Source organism: Ceratotherium simum, chromosome 10 (genome assembly GCF_057802395.1).
Source record: "Ceratotherium simum simum isolate JZ-2026a chromosome 10, ASM5780239v1, whole genome shotgun sequence".
Lineage (NCBI taxonomy): Eukaryota > Metazoa > Chordata > Mammalia > Perissodactyla > Rhinocerotidae > Ceratotherium > Ceratotherium simum.
This window is the reverse complement of record NC_141909.1, coordinates 73,006,526-73,032,906: the sequence shown is the minus strand read 5'-3', so window position 1 is coordinate 73,032,906 and position 26,381 is coordinate 73,006,526. Positions and strand designations below refer to the sequence as shown.

At 36.9% G+C, this 26,381-nt stretch overlaps 1 protein-coding gene across 2 annotated transcripts; it reads right to left on the bottom strand.

Annotated features, from left to right (window-relative positions):
- Window positions 1–1,349: 1,349 nt before the first annotated feature.
- HSPH1 (heat shock protein family H (Hsp110) member 1) lies at window positions 1,350–25,991 on the bottom strand. Of its 2 annotated transcripts, XM_004435303.3 has the most exons (18): window positions 25,521–25,991; window positions 22,899–22,956; window positions 20,764–20,904; window positions 19,901–20,023; window positions 18,031–18,130; window positions 16,731–16,864; window positions 15,813–16,057; window positions 14,953–15,181; window positions 13,175–13,281; window positions 12,777–12,910; window positions 10,631–10,839; window positions 8,864–8,995; window positions 6,150–6,287; window positions 5,148–5,273; window positions 3,799–3,906; window positions 3,578–3,697; window positions 3,202–3,363; window positions 1,350–2,254 (listed from the first exon to the last, which is right to left on the bottom strand). In XM_004435303.3, exons 1-18 carry the CDS (start codon window positions 25,625–25,627, stop codon window positions 2,048–2,050), a joined length of 2,580 nt encoding a protein of 859 aa, XP_004435360.1. In that variant the 5' UTR covers window positions 25,628–25,991; the 3' UTR covers window positions 1,350–2,047. The 2 variants fall into 2 exon arrangements, with proteins under 2 accessions (XP_004435360.1, XP_004435361.1); XM_004435304.3 differs by lacking the exon at window positions 8,864–8,995.
- Window positions 25,992–26,381: the final 390 nt, after the last annotated feature.

Here is a 26,381-nt window from a genome sequence, read left to right as displayed (position 1 = left end):
AAATGTAATGCTATAGAAAATTTCTAAACTTTAATAAAAACAAACGGATTTAGGCCAGACTAATGCTTCCCCCAGTATCAGGTACTATTTCAAAGTAGGAAAAAAAATGTTTTCCCATTCATATTTTTCAAAAATCTTTGTCTTTTTTTATGAGCTTCCCAATTGTACACAGAACACTAACCTATCTTCACCTCTCAAAGGGTAAGTATATATCCATTGAGTATGTATTAGCGTGCATTAAGAGACAAGACAAACCATAAAAGGATAGATTACATAAAAACTTAAGGTTTCTAATGGCAAAAGTCAAAAGAAATTACAAAGTGGGGCAATGTTGACTACGTGACAAATGGTTAATATCCCTACTAAGAACGTTTTCTATAAAATCAATATTCAGACATTACAAATGAGACTATTCAATTCATGAAATACAAATAGGCAAATCAATTCAAAATGTTGAAGTACACACCAGACACACAAAGACAACTTACTTACAGCAAAATGACTGTTTGGAGGGTGGGCTTTAAAACTTGAGTAACCTGAGTGCCCAGGTTTGCTAGCAGCTCTACTTCCTCCGTGATCTTGTAAATTACTTAACCACTAGGGTTGTTTCAAGGACTAAACTATGTGAAGTACTTGGTACATAGCAGCTCAACAGTGGGTATTATCATAGACTGGCACCAGTTAGATTAATTCTCCCTTGGTGCAGGAAACTTGCTCTCATTAAGGCTCACACACTGCTGCACCTGAGTGGGTGGTGTGGTTACTGTCACCGGCTCTAAGTGTGCACATCTTCTCCCCACCCTGTCCTCAACCCTACTTCCATTTTGTCCTTAGAAAATAATAACCAGATAGACAAGATTCAATGCGTCATTATTTAGAACAGCAAAAACTTGAGAAACACCTAAATCCATGAACACTGGGATTGGTTAAAATATTTTTATGTATGTCTTTATAATGGAATTCAGTACAGCAGTGGAAGTGTAACACCTGGTACTTCTCTGGTATATATAGTTTTAAAAAACCTACACCACACTGTAACACTTATACCCATACTGACACACATACCCATCATTAGGAGAAACAGGCTTGAAGGATATGCAACAAGAGTTAACAATGTTTCTTTCTGGGTGGTGGATTATAAACTATATTCAACTTCATATTTAACAAAATTTTAAATGTAGTAACATATGCTACTTTTCTATCTGGAGAAAGTCATTTTCATTTAAAAAGTGATAGCATATATAAGGAGAAGCAAAAAAGAAAAGCTGAATTTTCACACAAAATAACTTCATTTTTGCTACAATAGTTTATACCACTCTCCCCCAATCCCCTAAGTTACTCACAAAATCTTTTAGAAATGACACCATAAGATGAACTTTATTTTAAAGCTCATAAAAGGCTTCACAATATCAGTTACAAACAGAATCAATGTTTCTTCCATTTTACACCTTCACATGACAATGTACTGTATAACGAGAGATATATTTTAATGTTTTTGTTCTGCATGCTGCTAACACATTTCACTAGCTTTTGCTTTACTCATTGGATTTTTAATATCAAAGCAAAAAGTCGTATTTTATTTGACAGAATTAATTTTAGAAAGCCATTATGAAATCAGACTTAGTCTTGTTTATAAACATCCACACTCACACACATGCTGAAATGGAGAGCAAAATGCAAGAAAACTACCTTGGCAGGAACAAACACTTGGATTTTAATCACAGCCCTCTTGAACAAGCAGTACTGTTTGTTTTATTTTCTCCAAAAGACAAAAGTCAATTTCATCCTCAGTGATACAAATGGTAAGACTGCACAGAAGCTTAGTATGAATTCACAATTCCACAGGAATCTGAAAGTTACCAAGGCAAGTTTCCCTTTTAGGATCATAAAGACTACAGACTTAAGCTTTTTCTTTTTCCATATAATACACAAAATTTCTAAACATCCTTAAAAAAGAAAATATAAATAGTCTCAGTATGTTATGTAGAATCACATACTATGGCAAAAATACTTTATTAATTGAAGGACTAAGCCAATTGAATGTTATCTAGTCCAAGTCCATATTAACAGAACTCTTCTCGTTAGGGTAACATTCACCATTCTGATGTGGAGGTTCAGCACCAAAATTATTTTTGCCTTCTAAATCTTCTTCCTTTTTATCAGTATTTGGGCCATTTGGAGTTCTTTCCAGTTTAGGTGATTCAATTTTTGGTTTGGGTTGTGTTACGACAGGTTCACAAGTGTTATTCAACTCCTAAGAAAGGAAAACAAAACTAGTAATCAGATTAACTCAGATCCATCCAGTTCATTTTCAATTACTTTCCTACACACCTGAACCAATATTTTTCTACTGGCTCCAATTAGAACATATCTCAAAGAATTCCACTTACTCATACTTGCCAAAAACTACAGACTGAGGCTTGATCAAAAGACAAGTGAATACTCTTCTATGATGTGTCAGGGACTTGTTAAGTACTCACATATTACTGCCTCATTTAATCCTCACAACAATATTAAGGTAGGAATTATGATCCCCACCCATGGAAGAGGAAAATGGTTCAGAGAGGCTACGTAACTTAACCTCAAGATCAGAAAAACCAGTGAGCAAAGAGCTGGAATTCAAGCTTATAGCCCACTGACTTCAAAGGCTCACATTTTCTTAACCTTCACTGTGTTTGAATACTCTTCCAGACAGAAAGCAGTTCCTTGGTTTTCTTCCCAACTTCCCTTCAAGCCTCACACCCTCAGCTAGACCTTCCCTGATAAAACACCAACCTGAGTCCTCTCCATTGTCCAAAATTTCCTAACCCCCTTTGACTCTATCTTTACCCTCAGAACTTAATGGCACCTGATATATTTCTGTACTTGTTTATTGTCAAGTCTTCCTCACACTAGCAGGTGACTTCCACAGGGGTAGGGGCTCACTGTGTACACTGAAAAGTTCAATCCCTAGAACAATGGCAGGCACATGGTTGGGGCTCAACAAACATATTTGTTGAACTGAATGAATAAATGAAGAAATGGAAATTTAACAGAAACTTAGAAGGTCTTCTATATTTTGTGACATGAACTAAGAAATCTGGTCTCAGTAAGGATGAGGTGAAAGACTTATAGGAAAAATGGCTATGGTTCAAAGTTCAAACGATTGCAACTTGAGTCCCTAAGAAAACATGACAGTAAACAGTAGACAGTAACACTCACCTTTATTTTTGCTTTAATTTCCTGAGCATGTACAACTGGATCCTGATCAAGACTCTTTTTAGCCTGAGCATTCATGACATTATTCATCCACTCCATCACTTCATTAACAGACTTCTCAACCTTTTTCATTTCAGACTCATCAATATGGTTATATTTCTCATCCTGAATGGAAAAAGCATGGTCATTCTGAAGAATTAAGTAACAGTAAAATCTAATCTGACTCAATTTGCCATGAAGTCCAAATCTACCTCTGGTCTCAAATACCAAAAACAAATTTCTCATTTAAGAACATTTGTTCACAATGAAGGTTCCTCAACTTAAATATTAGCTTACTAAAATCTAGGGTAATTTCCTCACTACGCACACAAAGACTTACATTATTTCTGAAGTCAGCTGCTATCTTGGCATAGTGCTGCAGCCTCTGTCCCAGTTCTTCAAACACTTTTGGCCGCTCCTCTGCTTCTTGAAACCGGATGTTAATTGGAGTGCCAATTTTCTAAAACGAAATGTAACAAAGTAATATTTGTCATACTTATATTTTAAAAGTCTACAGTCTAAAATATAGGTACTGCTTTCTAGGCAGAGAGAAGGGCCTACCATTAATTCTTCCAACTTATCCACATACGCTTGTTTAGCTTGGTCCTCTCCTTCTTCATAGAGCCAGTTTTCAGTCTCTGTGAGTAGTTTCAAAAAATTCTGATGATCCTACATATGAAACATGAGAATCAATATTAGTGGCAATCTTACTTTCAAGTTTTCACAACAGAGTCATCTTCAGAAGTGTTAAGCACTAAAGGGCTACTTTTATTCCTAGGAAGGCACTCTGATCAGCTGGATTCTCTTCACCAAAAAATATCAAGGAGCAATGAACACTCTACTATTAGCTCCGTACTGTTACTTTACACGAGCGATTAACAGTTATTCTTTGGCTTCTCTGTCTTTCGCACAGGGACAGTTGAGAATTTTTGGTAAACTGCTCTTACTCACTTATAATATTGTCTCTTAGAACTCTAATTCTGGACAATCTATACATTGAAATGTGGTTATGGAAAAGCAATTATGTTCCTTCTCTCCAAAACAATTAGGTCTTGATTAGGAACTTTCTATTGACTTCTACAACTATCAAATACTGAAAGGGAAACTAGACAAGTTGATAATTCAAGCATTGAACATGAGAAAATCATTCTTAATCAATTCATATAAAGTATGTATTTCTACTCTAGCCTTAGAAGGTCTAGCCTGGTTTGGGTCATCTCTACTTCAGAATCCCAACCATAAGAAACCCAGGAAATGTCAGGGCAGAGCCGAGAACTGAAATATATTACAAGGTAGCCCAAGGATTTTAGGATGAAGATAGACTCCTGGGTTTAAAATCTTTTAATGTCAGAATCAATCCCTAACCCATCCTCGATTTCCATCTAGCCTATTTTCTTCCCAGTTCCATCTTTCACAGTTGTACTTCTGGGATTTACTCAGAGCCATACTGACTTTGGGAGTTTAGAAAAGGCCTAAGGGGAATAATGTGCCCAATAACCTTTGGAATGACTGGATGAACAAGTCTTATGGGATAAAACAATGACTGAGAGCAACGAAAGGACCAGAGTCATAGGAAAAAAAAAAAAGGCTGAAGTCTTTGAAAGCAAGTATTTTCTCTCATTTATCTTTCTAACCCCTATAAATATGATGTTGCAGACTCTGAATAAACGTCTGATAGGTTCTTTCTTCCAGATGGTAAAAACTGAAGTCATTGGGATAAAGCAGAACAGAATAAAACTCCACATCACTAGTGAGCCTCTCTCTCCCTGACTTTGTTTATACAATTTCTATTTCAAGTTATTTTCGGTTTTCGAAAAGCTCAAGTTACATACTCTAGTAGAGATTTAAATGTCAAATTTGATATTAAACACTTTATATGAGATTATCTGAATAAAAAACTCTGAACTTACCTGCTCACTTATAAATTTTTCATATGGTCCACATAGCTTGTCCCTGAACTCATACACATATTCCTCCACTGCATTTTTAGCATCATTTCTTTCCTTTTCCAATTTATCCTGCATTATCATCTTACCCTGACAGAAAACAGAAAAGGTTAATTCTAGTCTTCTGTTATCTCTAACTAAATTTTAACTATTTAGACTCCAGTGTTAACAAAACCAACAACTGTACCAAAAAAAATAGTGTTAACAGTTCTAATTTATACCTAATAATTCTTCCGACAAATCCTACCAAGTTCTTCGTTTTCTAAACACATATAATGGGTTGTGGGTTTTTTTTTTAACATTATATAATAAATTACATAGCTTTCACATTTCAGATTTAATACTAAGGGGGAAAAAACCCAATCTAATGTTTTTATATAATTTTATGTATTATATGGTTGTCTCATACTGGGATTAATATTGGTCAATGTATAATGGTCATCACATTTTTAAATGAAGGATAAATTTATTTACAGTCCATGTATCTGTCAAATATAAATAAATGGAGCATAATTTATTGTTAAATAAATTTCTAAACACAACGTTCCCATCTCAGTAAAGGAAAACTGAATCTCAATTATTTCACATATTCTACACTACCAAGAAGCACAATGTATTTTAACAGAAATATTTAGTGTGGCCTGAGATACCAACTGTACTGTGCCTTGTGCTAGGACATACTGGCATCCAATTTCTTCACAAGAACTTGGGCAATCAATTTTATACCAAGCAGAATTACCTAAATAATATAGATCTCTTTAATAAGGATGCAAAAAATATAAACAAAACTTGTTAAAAAAAAATTAAACTGAAAAAACCCTTAGTTTTGTCTTCATCTTATCCCTAAAATTGTGTAAAACTTGGGATATGGGAAAGAATTATAGCCGTTTATCTACTAGAAATATGGGTAACAGGGCCAAACAACTAAATGTATTCCAAAATAAAAATATGTACTTCACATCTTACCTCTGTTTCAATATACATGTTAAGAAGCTCTTTCCCTAACTGCCAGACCAAGTTGGCTTCAATAGGCAGCTCAACATTCACCATTTTTATTTTGGGTTTTTTAGCTTCTGGAGGCTGGTCAACTTTCTTTTCATTTGCCTTGGGAAAGGGGGTAAGAGAAAAAAAAGGAAAAATTCTTAATCCTTGAAAAACAAAAAAAATCTCCCTATCATACTTACTGATGACTTAGGCAAAAATAAAATCCCTAAAATTATAAAGTTCGGACAGTGTATAAGATCATCTAATTCCCACCTGCTCCTTTTAAATCAGGGCTGCAATTATACTTAAACATGCCACACTTTCTTTCAAGAATTCACCAGGGTATTTTCCTCTTTTTCTATTAAACTCAAATTTAATCTCTCCTGCTAAAGCCTTTCTTCATAGGTCTTTACTTTCTAATCTCTTTAAGCAATGTTTGTGACTCTGAAAAGTCAAAAATATTATTAAATTACCACGTTTAAATTATGAATTACCACTTCTTTAAATTATAGTCTAGAATCTAACAGTAACCTAAGATAGACTTTGACAATGCTGAACATTGTTAGGATCAACTCTATTCCTATAATATACATTTGAGTCTCTAATATCCCAGTATTATACCTGCTTTCATTACAATTAGCACTACATTGTTGAGTGCCTTTTAAAATGTCCTACTGAATTTGGAGATCATATATATATATATCCTTATTTCTACTATCTGCCTTTGAGTCATACCACTTCTCATAAGGAACTGTGCAAGGTAAAAAGAGATGCGAGAGTCTTAAAACAGCAAATGGAATGAAGCAGCAAATGGTAATGGTTTATCATAGCTTTTTCAAAATATGTAAATACAGGGCTAAAGAAGTAAGTATCTCCTATGGCCTTTAATTTTCTAAGCCTTTTCCATGTATTTCCATTTCTGCAGGTTCCTACTAGCACAAATGACAAAGAACACAATTTAGGAAACTCAGCTGTACAACAGTTTAGAAGATAACAAGAGGTATGTCACATGTACCCTGATGGGCTGGGATGGTTAAACAGGAAGAGACTAGCCCATGAGGCACAACAAGCACCATCACTGGATAATTTGGGGAGCTATAACAGATGTTAAAATTCTAGAATTAATTCTAATTCTTTACAGAAGAAACTGGGACTTGAAAAAGGTTCAGTGGATTGCCTAAAATTACAAAGACAGAGATGGGACAAGAATGCCTGTTTCCCAGACTTCTATTTCAGTGTTCTTACAAATCACATGTCTGTGAAGTGCTGTAAGCTGTAAGCATCACTAGCAATGATCTAGTCAATCAGCCTGCAGTCCCTATTTCTTCCCTCTAGTGCACATGCGAGTCTTCCAATATATTGGCTTGCTCGGGGGACATGAACCACAAGAAAAAAAATGAATCAGATGACACCTACACCCAGCAAAACACAGGAGTGCAACAGATATTTGGGAAACCAATGGATGACAGTACATATGTGGCAGTTAAGTCCGGATAAGACTATCTGGTAGTAGAACATTAAACCAACTACTGACAAAACCAATATATTAGAAAATGGCATTTGACATGGCATGGATGAGGAACCCTCCAAGGAGGTATATGTGACCATGTTCCAAAGGGCTTGACGCTAGTGGTCCCACCTACAAGTGAGAACATGAGATCCTACCCAATGTCATGTTCTAGACAGGTAATGAGACTACTGGCATGAGTCAATTAGTGCTCAACACTAAGTGGAGTAAGGCTGAAATTACAGAGCTATTATTGCAAAAAAAGCAATGCTGCTACACCATCATAGGAGTCTTTAACAGGAGAAAGAGGCAGCTTTCAGAATTAGGACCTATAGCTCATATTAGGACCCCCAGAGGATCAATCAGCTCATGGGAAATTAAAAACTGGAAACTTTTACAAAGTGTAAAACATATTTTGACACCAATGAACAATTCCGTAATTCATCTGAGGGTAAAAAATTCTATCCTCAGAATGTGACAGAAAACCAAAAACCACTAAGAAAGGTTAATATTTACATACAACTTGCACAAAGAATGAAGTTCTGCAAAGCACAGAGTGACCTGGAATAACAACCGAAATTTCTCAGTGTCCATCTGACAAGGAATTTTAAAGGTTTGATTTAAAGCTATCATTTTTCAAGGGACACAACACAACCACTTAATTTAGCTTCCAATACATACAGAGGAATCAGGGCAAAAGAATAACTACTTTGAAATACAATCTGGTTATTAAAAGATCATCATAATTAAGTTATTTAAATTTGACAGGTGATCTGAAAGGAGCAAAAAGTTTACTACACTCCTATAGCCCATGTATTTATCATCAGACTAATTCAAGCGAAAACTAGCCACACAGCACTGGGATGTATCTGTGTCCGCTCCTTGCGTCAGCAGATGCCTCTGGCACTAGAGAAGACAACCAATGCTATGCCTTCGTCTCTTACTGCTTGGAGTGGCAGTTAATCAAGAGCAGCTTTCAGGTCTAAAGCAGGACATTCAATTCTCTTCGTTGAACTTGAGTACCTCTAACTGGTTTTAGTTGAAAAACACATAGAAAATGAACAGAAAAAAAATCCTACATAAAATAAGGTAACTTGGAGCTTGCTCTTGAAACTGCAGATTTAATGATATCATTAATGATCACATGTTGCAACATTGTCTAATGGAATGAACTAGAAGAGTCACTCACTTTGTCAGCATCTGGGATTTTGTTTTCTTCTGAGGTAAGTTCAGGTGAAGGGGGAGACTGTGAGGTTTGTTGACCATCAGTTTGTACCTGGGGCTGTGTTCCAGCTTCACTGTTGTCTTGCTGGATATTTTTCTGAAATGAAAGCCCAGGCACAAAGGATGTAGAAAGCAGGTGTACTTGTATAAATGTAAAAGGTTATAGGGCACCAAAGACAGTACACTCAATTTCTGAAATCTTAATAGGTGAGGGGAAAAGATACTGGATAAAAGCAAAATGAACACAAAATATTTGAAAACTTCTTAGAAATTTTAAACCTGTAAGAAATTCTTTGAATGATGGTTAATATAGTTAAACAACACAAGTAGTAGCCATTTTGACTGATGTGATGACAATCAAGAACTCTCCTTTAAGAAACTTTCACCTAGTCTTGAACAGAAATCAACTCTCAAAAGCACAGGAAATAGGTTTACTCCAGGCCTTTCTCCCAGAAACAAGCTTCCAAAACCTAATTTCACCAGCAGCCATCATGCATCTCGACTTATCTCCATTTCAGTGAACTGAACAGTTACATAAAAGAGCCAACTATCAGTTATTCGGGGATTCATCATTTCAGCTTATAGATACACAAGACCCTCTCTGCCCCCACTTTCTTTTTGTGATCCAGCTATTTACACCTCCAAAGATCTCAGGATAAAGAATATACGCTACATGTTAGTAGACCTCTAGCCCCAATAAAGCAGTGCTTGCTATGATCTCTTCCCATCTTTGGGAGAAGCCTGCAACATTCTAATCTAACTACTTTCTGCCCACCCTGAAGTCTCTCATATTTTCCTTTTAGAGCTTCAAGATTCTAAGGCAGACACTGAAGTACTTAGAAGCAAGGCACACCTGATATACATATCCAAAAGGTACAAAGAGAGCGATACAACAGGCATTAGGAAAATGTCTGTAGCCAAATAAGAAAGTCGATGGCACTGGTCATTTAACTCATTATATTGAAGTTTTTCTAGATGAGAACAAAACTAAGGCTCAGACATTAACATTCCCTAAACGTTCTAGGAATGGGTAACAGTGATAATAGAGTTCTCTGACCATGAGATATCACACTTTTTCACATCACAACTAAAAACCCTATACTGTGCCTGCCTCTTCATTTTAGCTACTTCTGATTTTTACCCAGAAGTAAACTATAATAGCAGATGTATTTTAAAGTTTCTAAAAATTCTTCTCTTGACCATGTAAAACTAACATGCATGCTAACGAAAGTTAAATTAAGAACATGAACAATATACGACTTTCTATACTCTACACAGACACTTGTCTTCCTTCCTCCTACAATGCAGTGAACCATGTAAATAAAAGCAATTAAGTTCTGTGATACCAAAGCCAATTTTGCCATACAATTAAAAAAAAATCAGCTTTAATACTTGGTATATAGTCACCAAATAGATTTTGTAATACTCTTTTTTTCTCAATCATCAGTCAACATTTGACTTCTCAATATGTGGTCTGTCTTTAAAAAACAATTCAAAGAAACTTTACCTACTCTAAATTATTTGCCAGTTCAAATAAAGCTACACAGAATTTAATCACAATTCACCTAACTCCAGGCTGTATGTTACCATCATCTAACACTTACTATTATCATTACCCAAAATTCTAACCAAACTTAAGAAAAACATATTTTAACTCTTCCCTACCTTTCTCTTATAGCTTAGAATTCAGTCAACTATATATTCCAACTCAAAGGCTTATCCACCAACTTACATCAGTGTCCGGGTTTTCTGGTGGTCTCTGATTCTGACACTCCATATCTGCTTCAGCAGAAGACGCTTCCTTCTCCTCGGCTGGGACCTTCTCCACCATAGACGCTGTAGAGATGGTGAAAATGCCATGGGTGTTGACTCGCACTTTGACTTTCACTTTAGATTTTTCTCCATCTTTCTGTGCAGAAACATTCTGAACTATGAAGCGGCCTAAAACAAGAAAATTGACAATTTTAGAACTGAACCTAAATTTCTGTAAGGAAGACAAAGGCTAAGAAATAAAGCTTGAAAGTATTGCTATTCCAAAATCTCCCCACTTTCTCTATCAACTGAATTAGATTTCAGTCCTTTAATGTATATGATAAACATAACCTCCTGAAATAGATTTATTAAGTATAAAGTATACTTATAATACTTGAGATTAGTCTTAATATGCCATAAAACCTTTGAAAGCAAGGGCACTCTTGTGACTGTTTTTATTTAACACTTATGACACAGACAGTGTGTGAGATACTGATAACAAGCAGTCCCTGCCTCCTCCTACCCTCTTTCTCCAGATGGGTGAGCACAAACTAGACATGAAAATCTGTTAGCAAGTATAAGGCAGATGTTATCAAGTACATGCTGCATTTTAATCCTACAGGGTCCTTCAGGGAATACTGTTTTTCTGACTGAATACTCAAAACATTTTCTTGTTTTAAACAGGAGAGGTAAGCTAAAACCTGTATCAAAGCCTGAAATTATTATGTGTAACAGAGTAGTTCCAGAGCACTACTAAATAGTAGTCAAGAATGCTGACCCTGACTATCTGGGCTTGAATCCTGGCTACAGGATGACCTGTGACCTGCTACAAATTACTTAACCTATCTATGCTTCTGTGGATTGAGTTAGTAAGTGTTTACAATGAGCACTTAAAGCTATGAAACCAAGTACTAAGTGTTAGTTATCACCTCCACCAATAGTACTGTTATTCCAGAGACTGCTAAACCAAAATTAAGTTATTTCAAACCTATTATGTGCAAAGCACCATACGGGATTTAACAGCCTTGTATTTAACGTGCTGTCTACATAAACACACAGAAAGTTACAGATTTAATTACTAGGTTAGTGAAAGGTGTTGACCTTGATTAATGATCAAATCACTAGTTCAGGAGATAATTGCCATAAGACCCATTTAAAGAAACAGCATGTACTCTGGAATATCCAAGACGACTCACAGGAGAGAGAGATGTAAGATGGTTCTTTAAGTATGTGCAAGCTTTTCTGTTTTGGTGATAACACGAAAAATTTAATGCCATGCTTAAGGGCTTGGCTTGGATTTTACTCTCTGCACAATGGGGAAATAAGACATAGAATCCAACCTGTCAAAATTTTAGTCTTTATTCAACGATTTCTTAAACTAATTTCCTACCAATAAATTTGTAAACACTGTTGAAAAAGAAAAAAAAAATGTCCTCTGTGTCAGAACATAGTCTTAAGTAGTAAGAAAGAAAGCACAACTGGCCAGGTTTGACTCCTTCAAACAATTTCATTACGACAAGGTGTGGGGCAAGAGTGAGTCCTGAAAAGATTGAGCAATATTGGCAAATTCTACCCACAGCCTGGGAAAGAGACACAGTCATTCAAGAAGATGCCTGTAGCCCTCCCACAGATTTCCAGAGCTACCATGGGTCAACACAGATGCAGAGTGTTAAGCCTTTCAAAGAAAAATGTACCCAAAAAGATGTACTTTCAAGAGAGACTACAATACAAAGGTACACTTGAAAAGTAGTTTCAATGGTTTCCGAGGCAGGTTTTAAACTGGAAGTAACATTTTGCAAGTAACATTTCACCTAGAGGAAAGGTTAATATTAAAAGTAGATGATAACCCTTTAAGTACAGACTATATTAGAATAGGAAAGAGACTAAAGTGTTCCTAAATATCCATACTTGGAAGTTAACAGCAGCACTAGCAAGTCATTTCATCTCTATAGGCCCATTTATTCATCAATAACATGAAGAGATTGCTCCATCACCATTATTCTAAATTGAAAATGTCTTTACACGGAATTAAGTTCCACTCAACATTGCTAAGAATAAGGAAACTTTTTAAGTTTGTATACTGAGTAAGTCTTTAAGAGAGTAAATACACATAATTAATTGCTTACCTATTTTTGCCTCTGGATATGGAACTCCTTGAGGATCAGAATAGAAAGCTTCTAGCTCAAAAGGCCCCCTTCTCAAAAAGGTGAGAACTTTGGAGAAAGGAGCAGCATGGTTCCGACTAAATACTTCATGGACACTAGAGGAAAGGAAAAAGCATGCAATATTTCCAGTAAGTATGTAAGTACGTAAGTTTGCTGTGCTATACAAACAGAACACATTCTAACATCTGTTATCAATTCTATCTCACCATTTCTAACACCAAAATGAGAGAAATATTTTGATAGGTTTGATTGTTGGAAAATCCCAGTTAGATTAATCAGATAGTCTACTGTAAGCCATTTGTTAATTTTTCCTCTTTATATTAAAATACAATATCTGAAAATTATTTTCTGCTACATACCCTTCAGTATCTTCTGAATCATTGTTCCAGATCAGAGATATTGGAAAAGGAACTGCATCTGTCACAGAAAATTCTCTAACTTTAAATGCTGGGGAAAGGATTGCACACTTAAAAAAAGAAAAGAAAGAAATGATTATCCTGAGCACATGAATAATTTCACTTACTTTTTAATATAAAACTGAATTCAAATGGAATGGGTAGGTCTAAATTCAAAAACTGCTTACAGTATATGTCACCACCATAAGCATAAACGATTTGTCATCTTAAGTATAAATGATTTATCATCTAAATACTATGCCAATCACTAGATATAAAGACAAATAACAATGGCTCTTAGGATAGCAATCATTAAGTTTCACAGGGGCTTCGGAAAAAACACCGGTCTTTCCAGAAATGCCTTGCTGATAGCAATTTCAATTACAAGCTGTGTCCCTCTTGAATGTGTACAGTTGGCACTAAACATCCCTGGGTTTCCCATCAATGAATTCAACCAACCACAGATCAAAATTTCGAGGACACAGAGGAATTGAACGGAACCCGTGGATATGACGGCCAACTGTGTTCACTGTACTACTCCATTTTATTTAAGAGACTTGAGCATCCATGGATTTTGGTATCAGAGGGGTGTCTTGAAACCAACCCCCGGTGGATACCAAGGGAAGACCAGTTGACAACACCCACAAACAGCTCTGTCCACAATGCCTTTCAAATGTCTAAGGAACTAAAAAAAGGCAAAACCCCAAATGTTCATATTTTCAAGTAATTTTATAAATAAAATAAGCAATGGTAAATTCAAATTTGGTGTAGACAACACCCAACAGTGAGGTGGATTTAGACTAGTCACAAAAATGATTAAACTAAATTAAAAGTTAATCTCTGATTAGCATAGGATCCCTCAAGAGAGGCCAAAATAAGCTCTACTTCTAAAGAAAACCATAAACTTCTAACATTTGGGGAATTAGAATTACTTGAGGCATATTCCACTATCAAGAAAAAAAAATCCCATAAAACATGATGGATCTTGTTAAGACAAAGGATTATCAGTAATAATCAGTATCTTCATATTCTTCTTTTTAAGTTTTAAAGAGTAGTCAATCTAAATACCTTTGTCTACAGAATCTCACTTTATATTAAAAAACTGTGCTAACTAGACCAAAATTCAAACATGTTAACTGGAAACTTGAGATAAAACTACTTGGATTTGACTATAATATCCTAAATATAAACTAATTTTCTTTTATCAATAACCTCTAGACTTGGTGCTTTTGCTTTACCAAGCAAACTTCCTGTCTCTGAACTGCCTTCTTATTTGATAAGCAAGTTAAAATCAATTTGGAAGGGGGAGTAGCTATTTTCTAACACTTCCTGTTAACGAATGCTCTTAACCCTTCAAACTTTCCCCCAAATCAATTTCTAATTACACCAGATTTGCCATTCTAATTCCCTCTTATGTACCTTGCAACAAGTGTCACCACCACACAACTAATTAGTGCTTTACAGCTGTGTTTTTTGTGATTCCCCCTCAAAATCATGCCTGTTCCTAATCACCAGTTTGAGAAACACTAGTTCCATAATTCTTTCAATCTTAAATTTCCTGGATCTTCCAGATTTGAAGACCTTGGTCTCCCCAGAGCCTATAGATTTATTTAAAAGTTAACTCCCTTGTGATTCTATTCAGGCACAGGGCTCTGCTTACTATCTGACCCCACCATGATGAAATAGAGGAGAAACAGTGTAAGGAATGAGTACCAATAGAAGAAGGGCTGAGGAAGCAGTACCTGCAGTGCGCACCCTCTGGCTACTGCTTCATCTGCATTGAGCGTTGTGCTAACATCTTTTCCAAAGAATCTGGCAATTTTTTCTTTCACAGCTGGAATTCGTGTAGTGCCTCCAACGATCTCAACAGCACTCACGTCTTCTACTTTGAGCTGAGTTTGTTCCATCAATGAATAAAGGGGAACCTCTATCTTTTGCAGAAGTTCAGCACAGAGTTCTTCAAATTGTGCCCTTGGCAAATAAGAGAAACACTTTATAAATCTTTAGAAAGTTATCTTAAGGCCAACACCTTGTCCTACTTTTTTTAAACAGAAAGTCTTATCAACCCAAGGAATTTCATTTTTTCCCTCAAACACCCTGGATTCCACAGAGGCCAAGTTTAACTGTACTATAATTTGTAACTTTTTTCTTTAATAAATATACAAAACAGGTGCAGAAAGGGATTGGGGGAAAAAGTCAGTGTTACTGATATTACTAAAAGAAATCACTTTTATATTAAGATCACCATTTTACTCAATGTTTCATGTGATCTGATTCTCATTACTCTGAATATTTATTTTCACTCCAAAATATTTTTGTAAAATTTTGAGAAACCATTATTCAATTACTGGCCAAGAAATACTAAAAAGTGAAAAATACTAAAAAGACTTCATCATCACGAGGGCACTTAGCAAAGATTTTTTTTTAAAACTCTCTTTGCAGAAGTGACCTAGTTCTAATGGTGCTAGCACCTTTCCAGCATGTAGCATAGGATCTTGAAACGTGGGCCAAGACTCACACCACCACAGCCACAACTGACACCTGGGCTATTAGTTTCAGCAAGAAGTTCCTTCCATTTAATCTGGCAGAATTCAAGACACACCTGTTCATCTTTCCCGAAACATCTTTATCATTCATAAAGCACTCGATATTCAGTGGTAGGTCCGTGCTGTTAGAGCTCATTAGCTTTTTCAATTTTTCACACTCCTGATACAGACGAAGGAGTGCCCGAATTTTGGATTTTGCATCCAACTTGTACTTAGTTTTAAATTCTGCACAAAAATGTTCCACTAACTTTTCATCAAAGTTTTTTCCTCCTAAGAAAGGATCAAAAGCTGTTCCCAGTACCTAATTTAGTTAAAACAAAAAATAATCTGGTTATTTTCAATCACATTTGTAACTAGAATCTTAAACATTGCTACTCAAACAACTAAAGGCTAATAGGCTCAAGGCTTCTGTTTACATTACAACAACATGAAATCCAAGTCAATTAGCAGAAACGTAACTACAAAATCCAAATGAAATGCTAGATCTGGGCCAGCCCCGTGGCTTAGCGGTTAAGTGCGTGCACTCCGATGCAGGCGGCCTGGGTTCGGATCCCGGGCGCACACCGACGCACCACTTCTCTGGCCATGCTGAGGCCGCGTCCCACATACAGCAACTAGAAGAATGTGCAACTATGACATACAACTATCTCCTGGGGCTTTGAGGGAAAAATAAATAAATAAAAAATTAAAAAAAAAAAAAGAAATGCTAGATCTCTAAGATATTTTTGACTTTTCATGATTACATAGAAGATAATCTTAAAAGCTTTTCTTTCCTAAGCAAGAATACTAAGAGCATGCTAAGACAATTACATCATCTTTATGGAGATCAATCTTAGGGAACAATTCCTTGTTAGTATCACTACCCAAACTCTTCATTTCAAAAAGAGCATAGTCAAGCAGCTCAGTAGCTTAAAGTACTGATAAATACAACATATTTAATGTTTTGGTCACTTGGTTCCAGTTTATGACTTTACCTTCAATTTTCCCTTGTTAAAGGCACAGGCAGACACTTGAAAAGCTGAGTGTCCCATATCAACAAAAACCACTATCCGAGGTTTCTCATCCAGGCCTGGGAGATCCTGCTTATAAATTCCATAATTCAAAGCAACTATAAAAAAATAAGTATGTTTCAATTCTTTGGTTCACATTTGCTTAGGAATTTCATTGTTTTCAATATAATTACACATGCAGGAAACTTAGACTATACCTCAAACAATTAACAGTGAACACATTCCTTTTATAGCTGACTTCATACTAATTTTCTTGGCATCAATTACTTTTTCTCTTTCTGATTTTAGAACAATGCTCTATCACTCTTCAATATATGAAGACATGTGATGGAGAAAACATACATGGTGTGAATACAATGAAATGTAACCACAAACAATATCAGACTCATTACACAATACTTACATTTTAACCACAACCTGCCAGGAGACTGCTTATCCAAAAAAATTAAGAATTTAATATAAACTACTAGCAACTGTAGTTCCTCTCAATTCTTTTTTTAGATCTCAGGCAAATAACTGATCTACCTTAAAGCATCTGTGTTACCTTTTTCTGAACTTTGAAACCACCATACTTCTAAACATGTATACCTAAGGACACACCTTTATCAATACTTTAAGAGTTTAAAAAAAAAAAAACTATGAGAAATACATATGCTGAAAAAAGTCTTATTTGCTTTGCCTGAATACACTCAACTGTAACTGACTTTTTGTTCGTCTGTAACCCTAATTAACTGGTAAAAGCTCTAGGAGACAATAGTGACTGCTGTGCTCACCACTACATCCCACCTAACACAATGTCGGACAATGGGACAGCTTAAATCAGTATCTGATAAATGATGAAGGTCCAACACCTCACTACATATATTTGGTAAATATATAAGGAAAAAAATTTTAAACTAAATCTATACTTGTAAGTCAAGGTAGTTGTGAAACCCAAAATCGTAAGGTTTTGGGAAAACTTCTTTCTTAACAATAAAAACAATATAAGGAAATAAACGAAATCCTACACAACTAATTCAGAGGATTAAAATATATATAAAAGAATTTTCTAATGAAAACAGATTTATAAATTTGACAAAGTGCCAATTTCTCATTCAACATAAGCATCTGAAAAACTGGAATCTTTGCTTTCAAATCTAACACATGTTTTTTAGTAAGCTGTGTTTCTATATTTACATGAAAAATTGTTAGTGATAGTACCTGGTGTGTTTTAACTCTGTTTTGATAATATATTCACTTCTACACAAAAGTAGTTTTTTCTTACCAGCTGTCATGTCATTCATAAGCCTTAAGCAGTTTAGGCCAACAATTTGTGCAGCATCTAATACAGATCGCCTCTCAGCATCTGTGAAGAAAGAGGGGACCTACAAACAAGAAAGGAAAGAATTTTAACTTATCTAGAACACAAAATACATACACATTCCTCACAACCACTGTAATAAATTCACAACAGTCTGGGTAAACAGGTGCTTAGCCAAGTCATAAAACAGAAGTAGAACTTTATTCTCACAGTTTCTAACAAGTTCCTTAACTTTCACATCAGTAACTACTTTTGTAAAGACTACCCTAAAATTATAGTATCAAACTAATCTTTATTAGAACCAAATTTCAACCCGAAATAAAAATTAATCAGGAGTATTCATAAGACATATTGACAGTTACTTAAATGTAATAGAAATCTTTAAATTTAAGTGGACGAAATACCATTTCCAAACTAGTCTTAAATTTCTACTGACATTTGAAAATTATAATGCTAAGTCAACATTTAATGTTAAATATAATTAAACTATAGGTAATGACTACAGGAACTTAAAAGATAATACAGAGCTAATTCTATCATATGCCACTGCCCTTTAGTTTTGCTATTTGTTCAGTTCAAAAATTAATAGACAATGGAGTACCTTCTAATTCAGCAGACCTGTTAAGATTACAAAAACAGTTTTTGGCAAAGCCTGTTAATTTTCCTAAGAGGAAAAAGAGCAAAAACAGCTCAAGGGATGAAGTTTCTTATAGTGCTGACTCATGCTTCTAGCTAGATTCTTTTGATTGCTTTCCAGGACAGCATTTTAACTAGGACACTTTTCAGGAAGAGCATCTAACAATACATTCATAGAATCAGTTAACTGGAAAGTACCTAAGAGAAAACTTAATACAGTGGCTTTCACATTTTCTCCCAAATTATTTGTAGATGCTTCAGAAAGAGACAGGGGCAAGAGCAAAGGGAGGTCTCTGCTCACCTTTCAAATTAGAACACGACTTTCACCAGTTTTCCCTATTAGGTTAAAGGAAAAAAAAAAAAAAGGCTCTGTGGCAAAAAAAAAAGGAAGGAAGGATGACAAACCACTGACATAACTTAATTCTTTAATTTTATCAGAGATTAATATTACTTCTCCAAACAACAGCCAGACACTCTTTTAATAGAACATCTTCTATCTTGCAAGGGCAATGGGAGAAATGCTAGCCCTTCTGCCTCTATTCTTTCATATTCTAGGATACACTTCTGACTGATCTGGGCAGGCCACCCTGCCCAAGCTATAATGCAAAGACTATGGGATAGGTAAGTCCATTAGATAGACAGTCCTGGTGCAGGTTATAACCCAGAGCAGATCAAGAAGTTCACTAGGCATTTGGGAGAGCAGAATTTACAACTACCTTTTCAGTGTCCAAATAAAAGATGACTTTCATCCTTTTTAACTACTCCTTGATAACCACTGAAGGTAGTGGGCTTGCCGGTGCTGAAAATCTAGACTTTGTCACTACTGGTAGGTTGTATTTCAAAACTTCTAACCCACTGCTTCTCAACTAAGAATGGAATTCTGGAAAGCTCCTGTACAAGTATACCAGTTGCCTAACAGTACATTAACTAACTGTATCAGAATACCCCCGATTCAACCAGTCAGTCTGTATTTTCAAAAAGACCCACAAAAGATTCTGATTTGCACCTCTAGTCAAGAACCTTTGCAACTTCTGGCTGGAAATACCACTCAAACCTACTCTGAAATGCTCCTGAACATTACAATCCAGTAGAATTTTAATCGCTAGTAACAGAACAGCTTTCACACACTTGATACTTAAGGGTAACACAAAGAAAGCAAATTAAAATAAAACACATTGCCTTGCTGAATTCTACTTACTGAAATAACACAATCTGTTACTGGTTTTTTGAGATTGTTTTCAGCAGTTTCCTTTAACTTTGTCAACAGCATGGCTGTTATCTGCTCCACGCTAAATAGATGTTCCTCATCCATGTACATTACCTACATGGAGGAAAGAAAATGTCTTCAACACTGTAGTACTTAAAGCTACATGCTAATACTAACTTCCAAATATTACTACATATTCTCTTCCAGAAAATCTTTATTGTTGTAGCTGTTTAGGAAAGAAGAAAGAAAGGAGGAAAGGAAAGGGAAGCAAAGAAAAAAGGAAGAAAGACCTTTTCCCTAGAGATGAAGAGGAGAAAAAAAAAGCTGGGGCAGATTTTTCCCCCATCCAAGTACTCGTCAAAACATTATAGAAGGTTGTCAATTTCCGCTCTAACTGAAGAGATAAATCACTGGAATATTTTGTGTAGATCATAAGACAGGAATGCCTCTGCTAGTTGAAAAAAAGCTTTCTGGTTGTATTACAGTTTTGCTCTCCAAACAACCAGACTGTATTGGAACAGACTTCTGTTCAACATGACAACACAATTTAGACTTTTTTAAATACCACTAAGTAAACCTAAATTTTATAATTGCTAAGAAATTACAAGAAACACAATTAAGTTACAGCAGTATATACCATTTGAATAATTTTCAAAGACAATTTAAATATATACCTACAGTTCAAAAGAAGCTAGACAAAAAAAGAATAAAGACCATCTTGTCCAATTAAGAAATCTGAGTTATTAAATATTTATTAAGAATTAAGTACTTTTCTCTATGATGAATTAGTTTCCTATTAAGGAAACTTAGTTTCCTATTAAGGAAACTAAGGAAAGGTTGCTCAATTACATTACCTTTATTCCAACTCCACCATTCTTCATTGGAACCAAATCATAACTTAAGTTTTCCTTCTCCTTTTGAATAAAGGGGTCATTGAATGCTCGGCCATGAAACCTCTTGAAGTTAGACACTGTATTGTTTGCATGAGTGATTTGCTGCAAAAGAGATTAGAGATTTTAAATTTTTTCTAATTTCAATACCTATCAGTACTTACACCAATTTTATAGACAGTCACCTGTACAACTCAAATGACAGGGATATGAGTAACTTTCCCCAGAGCCCTGAATTTCTCCATCAGTGAAGAGACTTTATTTTTTCTCCATTTCCTACAGAAATGCCAGAAGGTAAGCAGTGACTGGGAACAAGAGGCAATATTGTCACCACAAATTTTAACAAAGATTTCAAAATCTTCAAGATAAACTTAAAGATAGTGAAACTATCACTAAAGCTCTGAACAAACCATGAAGAACTGCATCACTTTATTTCACCCTTTTTCCCCACTAAACTTGTAAGTTTTATACTCAATGAATGAATGAATAAGGAGATCTAGAAGTACTACAGTCAAATTACGTTTTTTTAATAAGTTAATTGTTATAGTCTAATAAATTGCTAAGTGATCAGGATAAATATTTTGTGCCACAAAATACATGGATTGCTTTTCCTACCAATAGTATGGAATACTAATTATGAAAAGCAGAAAAGGCAAAGATAATTCAAAAACATTCTAAATGACATAAAGCTTTTAACTGCATGCACATAGTTTTGATGATTAGGCTCTGATTAAAAAGTCCCACTTCATAGTATATTCCACTCAAAACATGTCAGCAGTGGGAACCTTATTCAAAATACAGAAATAATTAAAATAAAAGATTAAAAACTAAGACTTTTAAAGTTATAAGCTTGAAAATACCACAACAGTTTATTACTATTTACTTTTTCCCCTGATCTACTTCGTTTAAAGGGAAGAATTACAGCTTGGCAGTACTAGATTTCAAACAACATGGAATTTAAGTATGTTTATATACTAAAATTCCCTGTGATTCTAAAACTGAGATGAAGTATATCTAGTAATCTACAGACTAGACCTGAGCCTCAACTTATTCTCCTCACATAACTACAAAAACACAACAGAATCTTAGGTCTGGGATATCAATATTCTCAACCGCCACATTTAGGGAAATCGCTACTTCACTCAAGTGCCTCTCTCCTTGTGAGACTGTCATTTTGAGTGTGGATACCCTCTTCTCTTCTCTGTTTTTTTTCCTCTTGTGTCTTGTATCTGTCCCATCTAGCCATAATATAGTATTCCAGAGTTTTGTTTCTTTTTTAGCGATACTATTTTCTCTATTTAAAATAATTTTTTCAGTCTCTTTTTTAATATTTAATCTTCTTTAATCTCCCAAAAGGGATTTCATATTTTTCTACTTTATTTTTTTCTCCCCAATCCCAAGAGTTCAACAGTTACAATGTGAGCCCTAAATTTTAGGGAGTGACGTGTCAATTTTTTAGTCACATTAAGTAGTAACAGGTAAAATTAATTTTAATAACTTCTTTAGCCTAATATGTCTAAAACACTATCATTTCAGCATGGACTGAACATAAAATAGTGATGAGATACTTTATTTCAAGTCTTCGAAATCTCATGTGTATTTTATACGTACTTCACATTCCCATTCAAACTAGGCATAATTCAAGTGCTCAATAGCCACGTGTAGCTAATGGCTACCATATAAGACAGCACAGGTCTAGACAAATACATTAATTAGTAAGTAACCTGAAAACACTTTTAAACACAGAATTTCTAGAAGAAATCTTTACCTCTTAAATGAGAATCATGAGACTTCACATGAAAGAACTTCAAGTGTTTTATTTATAATTTTTAAAAATTAGGTAAATTAGAAGGTGGTCAAGTTACTAGAAATTAACGTTGGCAGATTAGAAAGTTAAAGTAGATCTTATTCAATAAAACAAGAGGAAGGAAACAGAAGCAACAAATAACCATGTAAGAGCTCATAAAGAACACCTGCATTACATTTCTAAAACTCGAAAATAGACTGGTTTAGATATTTCATACTCTTGTATGTCCTTGAGAATTTACTTTTAAAACCTTCCCCTTAAAAAGTGATCAGAATTCTCCTAAAGAACATACCTGATTTTTGGCTGCAACTCCAATTGTTCTGTTTTTTGATCCAAATGATATGACTGATCTAGAATACAAACCACATGTTTCAAATATGTTAAACAGGACAAATGTGGCCATTTTTAACTGACAAGAGAAAAATTCTAATATAAATTTCCTACCCACGGTTGGTGGGGAGGGGGCACAAATGTAGCACAATTTTGGAGTCCAAAGCTTTGGTGAGACACTTGAAGGGTGTTCACTTTAACTGCTACTCTGAGAATCCAATCTAGGTGGCAGTCCTACCCCCCTAAGAGTCTGCTCACGGCTCAGGGGACATTTTCTAACACCTCAAGTACCAGTATAACTCTCCAGGTCCCCAACTGTTGGGAAGTAGACATTAACTCTGAAAATGCTTTGAATAGTTAAAGGGTATTATTAACTCGGCCCTAGAAACATGATTAACAAAAAATATAACTCTACTTCTCAGTTACCAACTCCATATAAATCTAAGCAGCATTGTCATACTATTGCTGTCCTGATATACCATCTGCCCCTTTAAGATCAGAAGTTCTTATATAAACCCAAAGAAGGGGGCCTAACTTATGCTTCTGGAGTTTAAAAGCACAAGAAGGTCCCATGTGGAAGACTCCACTTGAGGAAGCCAAGTAAAAATGATGTAGAGCAAGTACCAAATATAGATGTTGAGGAAAATAAGTGAATAATCAGTTACATTAAGTCAGCTTTGAAGAGATGAAAAGTGACTTGTAACTGTGAGACAGCCTTCTCAGCAACGGAAATGGAACAGCAGCACAAGAAGTCTCCTCAGGAGGATGTACGTGAATTAGGTTTTAGATTAGAGGTCAGATAGGAGAAACGGTAAATGAGGTGAACAAAACGGGAATATACCAAGGGCATTAAATACCAGGCTGAATCAAGTTTAAATTTACTATAATAGAGACATCCTAGACCTAGATTATCTGAGCAGGTTGCTAAATAGCATCCTAAAAGCCAGAGAAGTATTCAAGCAAAGGCTAGACCTTTAAGAGACCTCTCAAAAATAGTATCATTCTAAGCTCAAAATAACTATACACTTGCAGAATGAGTTTACTCATTTTTCCAAAGGGAGGATCAAATTAATTATACTAAATAGAAATTAATAGGAGCCAATGCAATTGAGTCAAACATCTGTTTCTCAAAAAATATTAAAGGGAACGCCAATACTGCCCTCAGTTTACATTTTTTAGAGCCATCCCTGTTGTCTTTAGTTCTACAGTGGTCACTATAGCTGCATGCACAATTTTTTTCTACTTTACCAGCTTTTCTTTCTTTTATTGGATCAAAAAGAACAAAGACGTAAACTGCACCTAAGCACAAAGGCCTGAGACACTACCTTCTTTCTTACCATACTCCAATTACAGAACCCTTCGCACAACGCAAGAACAGACTGTAGATTTGCGCAGAGGTAAATGGACCGGATGCTCAAGGAAGGAAGAAGTCTTCCCAATGCTACCAGTACTGTCAAATGTTTGCTTATTTTCTGATTTTCCCTTCACTTTCATAAACGTTCATCTGCACTCAGAGATATGAGCCCAATCATTTTACCTTTGGGCTCAATGTTTCACTACTCTGTGCTTTTTATCTTAGGCTTAAGTCATTTAAAAACAAATTAATACCTACATTAATTTCCCTCAGAAGTAAGTGGGTGTTTTCATCAGAGCACATTCCGGTATGTTTATTATCTCCAGAAAATAAGCCCCCCCAAAAAGTTGCTTTTTAAAATGTTAGCCTTTGTCCACCCGATGCTGCAGTAAAATACAGCACTGAATTGACAACACCCATCCTCTTGAGTACTAGCACAAAAAAGTATGCAATTTTTATTTTCTCTCCATTATCTAAACTACGCAAAATTAATAAAAAAATTAGAGCATGATTCCTCTTGCATGGCTCTCATAAAATGAGCACAAAAGAACGTTTACATCTTTCACAAACGATCCCGGGCACTAAAGCCAACAACGTTAGCAACCAGAGAATGAGTAAGAAGAGGTAGATTCATCTATCAAAGGAGTGATTCTGTGGTTGCTAACAACAGTCCGCCTTCTCACTGGACAAGCAGCAGCATACAGGCTCTGGAAGCTTCCAGTTCATTTCGAGAATCACAATGCGGAAGAAAAAGCTCGGCAGCCCGGCTCTGCGGCGCACAGATATGCTCGGAGGGAGGGGGACAAGCTGGGGGCGGCTCAGCCAGCTCAGAGAAGCCGGGTGGGAAACCGGGGGCGGCCGAGTTAGGAGCTGGCTGCAGCTTGCCAAAAAAAGGAGCAAAGTCTCGGCTTTGGCCGCAGCCCGGCCCCCAGTGAGAAGCCCGCCCAAAGTGATGACCCTGGGAGACTCGACTCTCGGGACTCTCGGACTTCTCTTTGCCCCGTGCATCCCCGAGACACCCCCTCTCGGATTTGTGGCGGCAAACCCCACCCCTACTCTCGGGCAAGCGTCCTGCCCGGCCGGACCGCGGGTACCCAGAGCACCGCTCCCAGCATCGCCCTCCACTCGCCCCGGCGCTCGGGAGCCAGCCCGCAGGCCTGAGGTCCCCGCGCTCCCCAGCCCCCGCCGGGTTTCTCTCCTCTCCCCGGGGCCCCACAGGCTCCCACTTACGGGGTGCAGCGGTCGCTGAACTCGTTGGCGATGGTCTCGATGCCCCCGGCCCGGGCCACCGCGATGTAGCAGCTCTGCGAGCCCACGTCCAGCCCCACCACCGACATGGCCGGCTCTCGGTCCGCCTCCGCCTCGGGTCTGGTCTGCGTCCTCCGGCCGCCGCCTGCTGCCCCGGCCACGCGCGGCTCCCGCGGGCTCCGACCGCTCCTCTGTCACTCGGGCGGACACACGCACAGTCGGCCTGTCTGGCGCCTCCGGCTGCCCGGGGACAGTGGCGACTCGCGGCGGAGGAAGCACGGGAGAAAGCGGCGCTCGGTCCCGGCGGGTCGCTCCGCTGCTCGGCTGACTGCCTTGACGTGCAGCCGCTCGCTCACCGGCGCAGCGCGGCGCAGAACTACCGACCCAAAAGGGGAGGTCCCAATTCCTCAGCCTTATGTATCGTACTGATCAGAACTTTCCAGAATCTGCGGCATTTACTCACCGGCGCCTCCACCGGCCCCTCCACGTGCCACTTCCGCTTCCTTCTTCTCGAGCCTTCTGGAAAGATTCTACCCAATGGGTGGCTGGTCCCTCTGGGGACGGCCGCTGTTGCCATGGTGGCAGGAAAGCCGCTCCGGCGCTATTGGCTCAAGCGGGACAAGCTGACCCGCCTATGCCCCCGCCCGTCCCTAAGCCAGAAGCTTCTTGCTGTGCTAATAAAAAGGGCAATGAAGAATCCCTCGAAAAATCGTAACCTTCATACTTTACTAGTGGGCGATGGTGTCCGAGCCTTAGACTCTAAAGAGAGACCAAGCGGGCGGAGCTCGGTCCCCACTTGGGTAGAGACCCGAGACCCCGGTCGCTGAGGAGGCCGAGCAGCTG